The sequence below is a fragment of the Primulina eburnea genome, chromosome 9 (assembly GCF_022965805.1).
Source record: "Primulina eburnea isolate SZY01 chromosome 9, ASM2296580v1, whole genome shotgun sequence".
Taxonomy (NCBI): domain Eukaryota; kingdom Viridiplantae; phylum Streptophyta; class Magnoliopsida; order Lamiales; family Gesneriaceae; genus Primulina; species Primulina eburnea.
In genome coordinates, this window is record NC_133109.1 from 32,588,391 (window position 1) to 32,595,117 (window position 6,727).

At 34.2% G+C, this 6,727-nt stretch overlaps 1 protein-coding gene across 1 annotated transcript; it reads left to right on the top strand.

The window, feature by feature from the left end:
• Positions 1 to 302: 302 nt before the first annotated feature.
• Positions 303 to 4,586, top strand: LOC140841784 (uncharacterized). The gene is made up of 3 exons (XM_073209447.1): positions 303 to 707; positions 1,250 to 1,330; positions 3,907 to 4,586. The coding sequence occupies exons 1-3, from the start codon at positions 549 to 551 to the stop codon at positions 4,303 to 4,305; spliced, it is 639 nt and encodes a 212-aa protein (XP_073065548.1). The 5' UTR covers positions 303 to 548; the 3' UTR covers positions 4,306 to 4,586.
• The last annotated feature ends 2,141 nt before the right edge of the window (positions 4,587 to 6,727 follow it).

The following is a 6,727-nucleotide window of genomic DNA, read 5'->3' on the forward strand; positions in this document are numbered from 1 at the left end:
TGTGTGCATCTATCGAACCATAGAACATAAAGGGAGGACAGGCTAGACTCGTGTCCGACCAGGCCCAAATTTGGAGGCATCGCACGTGTTCCCATTTTACATGGATTTGAGTCAAGTAGAGTGAGCTTCTCATTGGAGAAGTCTCGAGTCATTTGGTCAGTTTAAATTTAATTTTATCCGATAATGTATTATGTAAGAATCGTATATCTGAGTCGAGCCAAAGAAATGATAAATCGGTTCAACTAGTTTATGACCTTGTTTTGCCGTAGTTGGAAGGTGAAATCCGAAACTTGTGTAATGTATAAACATTGGACTGTGTAGCCTTGTTCCGTAGATGATCAAAACATGTTCCCCCCAGTAATGCCACGTGGAAGTCTAAAAGCGCAACCCTAACTATCCACCTCTATTCCCATATCAGTTTTGTTCTCTCCCATTGGATAAATCCTCGTTTGCTTTTCCCCAGCTCTGAAGAATTTAATCAAGGGGGGGAAGAGAATAATTAGGGTTGCCTTGCCCAGTTTTTATTATTTATTAATATTAATTTCCAAATGGCAAAGAAGAGGAAATCCGATGCGACGAGGCTAGATGAAGTGGATCGAAGCATGTATTCCACCTTTTGTAGCTCAGCTAGCTTTCTTTCGCAGCTGTATACCCAGGCTATGCACCAGCAGAGACTGTCGTTTCAGGCCGGTGAGCGTCACGCGTTGGTATGTTGATGTTTGCCTCTTCTGTTCATTTTTTAAAGTTTAATAGCTATCGATTGTTGATCGGTTTCCGTTTATCTGGAGGGGATTTTCGTTGATTGAGTTTTTTGTTTTTTTTTTTTTTTTGGTTTTTGATAATCGGCTTGTAAATTGCTCATTATCTTTGTCTTTCTCGATTGGGTACGGATAGAGATGAGTAAGCAATAGCTTGGTATTAAATTGATTATTTGTGTTTTGAATTACCTAAATTTGTCTTCGTTTGCTCATGATGATGATGAATGCCTGTGGTTGTAAAGATTGTAAATTTTTAATGATCACATGATAGGGTTAATCATGTAATACTTCAATGCACCTGATGTTCAAAAGATTGAACTTCAGACAACTATTTCAATGCATTCCTTCGTTGAAACTTTGAAGTATTTCGTGTATGTTGCATAATATGGGAAGAATGCCTTGAAGCTGATGAATCTTTTTGTTTAAAGATTTTTTAAAACAAATAAATGATTGTTGACTTGTTGCTACTCATCATATTCTTTTGACCGTAGGGAAAACTTTATGATTGGATTTTGAGACAGCAACAAGATGGGGTGAGGGTGATGACTGGTGACATACTTGCATATATGCAGGTATTTTTCTTTTTGCAGCTTTCTTGTACTTTGCATCTAATATGTTGGTTTTTGGTGGGGGTTTTAAAAAGTTATTGCGTGTTTCTGTTTGTGTTAATCAAAACTGCAGGAGACATCAACTGCTCTATTTGTTCTCTTTTTGGTTCATTGATATGATACATAATGTGATTGGGAAACTTTTTCCTAGACTGCCTGCAGTTTTAAGTTGATTTATTTATGCTCCAATTAGATGCCTGAGGACTTTGTTCTGCCTGAGGGCTATTCATATCATGCTATTTCCTTCATGAAGTCATTTTTAACTGTGACCATCTTTGCACCAACTAAGCCATTTGATGTGATTACCATTTAATATATATAAGTTATAGGAGTAGTTTAATCGGAGAAAATTTGTTGTTCCTTGGGATTTAGGAGCACATCCTAAAGCAAAGTTTGAAGTCTGATTTCACTTTCACTGATGTCGATGTTAATATCTGTAATTTCAACTTTCATATTTGATTTGTCAAACCTAGAAAGACTAGCTGTTATTGTTTTAAGTTTTTGCCAACTGTTCAAAACTTCCCACGATTGAGTGTAGAAGTTGTAGAATATTTCAGCTATATATCGTTGGTTAATTTGGAGTGAAGAATTCATGTGGAGGGGTAGGGTCTTGTTCGGCAGTGGTTCATTGTCTGGGCCTCAACATGCAATTAGTTAAAAGAAAATTATAGACGATGCGGTTAAATCTTATAATCTACAATGCTATGGAGTATGGAGCATATTATTTGATCAGCTTTATCCTCTCACCGTCAACCTTAATAAGTCCTACTGTGGGATGCAATATTGAATGAGTTCTCTATGCCTTTGGCTCTATATCAAGTTTTTTCTATGTAAAACATATCCAAACTTGTGATGAGATAGTCTGCTTGATGGTCGATGATGATGTTCCAGCTGCTGTAGTTTCCCATACTTGTTAAATCTTGTGAAACCAAAATTCTTAATGATGAAAATTAGCATGACTCATCAACGTCTATAACAATTGAAATGTAAAACATGTATGAGATATGAAAGACATTCCACAAGAGAGTTCTGCATTGGTGCTTTTGTGTTTCTATGTTTATTCCGGTTTTCAGTCGGCTTGGTTCAATTTCTCTCGATGTTGTGAGGTCTGTGGCTTATTTGGATTTGGATCTTTACAAGACCTACTCTGGGGCACTAGAGGTTTTTGAATATTTTTGTAACTTGTTAGGAAAAAAAGTTGCTGTGGGTTTGTGGGAATTGTTTTCGTGGGAATTAATGAAGATTTCTGCTCGAACTGTAGTAATGCGGAGCATCTGATTTTTTAAGCTGTGATTTAACTAAGCAGATTACCTTTATGTATGCTTGTTTGTTTCACTTGATACGTTGACGGACTTTGTCTAACAATAACAGTAAACCCATGTGAGGAACCCAGGTCGTATACATTCTTGGCAGTATGTGACTTCTTCACTCGACATCTTTGAGTGTAGTGACTGTATATTCTTGTTCTTTTTCTTTCCTGCTCGAACCATTTTGTTCTTCTCCCATTTCTTGTACTCCTCACATTTTTTGTTCAAACACCAGTAGTTAGGGGTGATCGTGCGGTTAGGGCGTTTTTTTCGCCGAATTGTCATGTGCGGTTCAGTTAATAATTTGTTGTTAGTTGTGGTTTTTTGTGTAAAACTTGAGGGGGCGCGGTTCGAAAGATTTCTGCCGTTTTTGGGCGTTTTGTGGTTTTTAACAAAAGGAAATAGCGACTTAGTAGGAACTTAAAATACAAATACTAATATATTATATCAAAATATTTAATTAATAAATTTTTTTAATACACAATAATAATAAGTGTCTTCAAAAACAAAAAGTATAGTCCGAATTATATAAAGTAAAATTATATTAAAATGATAATCAAAATTTAAGATAAAAGATTTATAAACAAAACAAACCTTTTATTATTGCATAAGAATTTTATTATTAAAATCCTATTTTTCTATTTAATCTTTTATTATTGCATAAGAATTTGATCAATCTTATTCTAAGACATGAATAATACAATCATTACACTAGAAATTATGAATCAATAAAAGATAAATATCTAATCACATCATATTTTTTTAGTTTATCAAATTGTTCAACATCCTCAGTTAACTGAAAATGGTATAATATTTATATTATTTAATAATTTATTTGGAATGTAACATGAGACTAATATAATGAACTTCTCTAATATTTTGTGTGTGTGTGTGTGTGAAGTACATTCAAGAAAAACTTCTCGTCTCCTGTTCCTGAATATGATTTTCTTCTGTAAAATTAAATTGTCGATATGTTGAAAGAGATGAATGCATGTGATTTGCTTATACGCTGTTTATGGAGATGGGGAAAGCATTCTTTTTTTTTCTTTTTGATCTACTCCATGTCATGGAAGTATACTTATTTTATGTAGTAAACACCTTTCTGGAAAGGAAATATTGGATACAGTTGAGTGTTTTAAAGTGTATTCATACTAACATTAATTCTATTCATCCCGTGTCTTGGCATTTTCAACTCCCCTCGTCTTTTTCTTTATGAATTTCATAAATTTGCAGAACGAGTTGGATTATGGGACAGAGGAACCTCCGCCATCCCCGAGGCTGACGTTGCAGAACCAACAACCATCCCAAACTGCTGCAATTCACGCAGCTCACCATGGATTTCCTGTATCTTCCAATGCATTTGCGGCTGCAACAGTTGGGCAAGGCACGCGTTTAGGGAACTCCGACCAAAGCAAGAACAGTATCTTCTCAAATGCACTATCTAGTCCTGCTCGGAGGAATCTGCAGCAATATCACTTTACACATGGTGGTCATAATGCGAATAATGCTGCTATACGGAATAATGAAATCGGCTGTAACCAATCCAGAGAGCCAAATCCCCATCCCCAGAGTTCCAACGACTCTTTAATGGACATGCATGCTGATAGCCCTGGCCATGATTCTTCTTACTGAAATGACGAAATCCCATCTCCATTATCAGGTGAGAGAATCACTGGTCCAAATCTTTAAAAAGTAAAGATTGGCTTGCAGGTTTTGGCCCTGAATTAATTGTGGAATATAATTGGTATTTGTGTTCCTTTTTCTTTTTAATATCAATATTAATCGTCTGTCGTCCTATTAAGTTTATTGTTTCTCATTAGTCAGTATTATTCTCCATGTAAGAAACTTCACTCTGTATCTTGCTTGATCGATATGTATTTCTTGATGTTTATGTATAATGGTGTGTTTCGTTTCGTTTCGTATCGTTTTTCCTTTTTCCCAATTAAACAGGTGCATGCATGTACTTGTGACTAAGCTGCAGCATCCACTTCAAGTTCCGTAGGACCGGTGGTCCTTGAGATATTAATTGCGAAAGACGATTTGGTAAATATTATGTGGTGGATATGCCACCGCCCGAAATTGTTCAAAATTATGTCAGATCGTGCCTCAGATCCTGAGGCATCATCGATCTAAGACCGTGCTTGTTACTTATGCTCCCATCTTATATTTCCTACATAAGACGAACTCGAGAAATTGCTAACATAAATAAAAATTTGTGAGAGCAAATTAAAGAACATAAAGATACATCTTTAGCAGCCAATTCATTCTACTTGAGCATTAACGATGGAAAATAAAAGACGAAAACATTACATTTGGTATTAGGCGTAAATACATCAATGATCATAGTACTTGTCCTTAAATTTATTCTTGATCCACTTAAAACTACTCTTCAACGATGATTTGAGTTTACCTTCTACACCATACATGTTGTATTCCGCCACTCTCCTCCTCCTCTTGACCTCAGGACTGTCCACCGGACCGTTGAAGCTATACGATTTAACATGATCTTCATAGACGAACGAGGCTGAGTAGTAAGGAAACGATTTACTCTTTTCCATGCTCAAATCTAGCTTGCTCTACGAGAAGAAGAAGCGCAATTCAATGCATTTTATACAACGAAGATGCTATATGGACCATATGTATTTAACTACACATAATGCAGAATTGCACGGGGCATGAGTGTGACTTTGATTAGAAGACTAAAGATTTTTTGTCAAGATACGGCTGCCCCGTAATGGGAATTAATGTAGATCGCAATTTGTATTAAATGTATAAAATTGCATGATATAATGGGGTGTGAGTGATGAAGAAAATGATGATTCAGATGACAAGCTACTCTGTCTTATATCGAGTTGAGCAACCTACAATGACATTTGGATAATAGGTTCGCTCGTAACGATAAACTACTTGAAACTTTGATATCAGATATGATATAATGTCCAAAAATGTATAAATTTATATGAATCTATACTACATTAAGAGTGTGATACTTCATATGTTTTAACATAAGACGATCAATAGATTCTCTGATTAACTCCACAATATTTTTATTTGAATTTCGATCTTAATCGACCCTCTTGTATTAAAACATGATAAAAACTTGTGTGAGACGATTTCACGGGTCGTATTTTGTGAGATAGATATCTTATTTGGGTCATACATAAGAAAATATTACTTTTTATGCTAATAATATTACTTTTTATTGTGAATATCGATAGAATTGACCTGTCTCACAGATAAAGATTCGTGAGACCGTCTCACAAGAGACATACTATTAAAACATACCGGAAGTACCACTTTTGGTGTAGCTTATAATGAAGGGCACTTAGTTAGACATAGTGGTTAGATATGACTATATTTTCACCTGGTTATGCCCCGTGCATTGGAACTTACTTTGATTTATGGTATGTAATTTCTAAAAAAAATTAAAATTAAATTTTTAACACAATAAAAAGTATTTATATGTGCTACTTGCTAACTATAATATGATATATACAAAAATATATAGAGAAGAAAAGTGGTTTGTAAAATTTGCTTAAAGTAATAGAGTACATTATAAAAATAACAAATAATGATATAAACATATATTATCTCGTGCTTCCATGTCATTAATATGATAATACGATTGTTACATATATAAAAAAAATCGTAACAGATGCTACAAATTATATCTTGTAGAACTTGAAAATATTTCCTGTTCTTAATTATAATTACAATTAGCATTAGTATTATCATAGTCTACGTAATCTATACTATAGATGAAAAAAATTGTCAAATAAAGGCAAAATAATCCACAATAAAAAACAAGAATATTTTCTGTCTGAAATTTCCCTTATATCGAGAATTTTTCTCAAAATTGTCATTGTAATTTATTTTCACTATTACTCATCTCAAATTGCAATATAGCACTTCACTAATTAATACAATTAGTATATAAATTTTATAATATAAATCAAATTAATTAGAAAAAAACCTCTACACCAGCACCAATGTGCGTGGGTTGGGTGCACTAATAATAATAATAATAATAATAAGGATGTTGAATGTGAAAGTG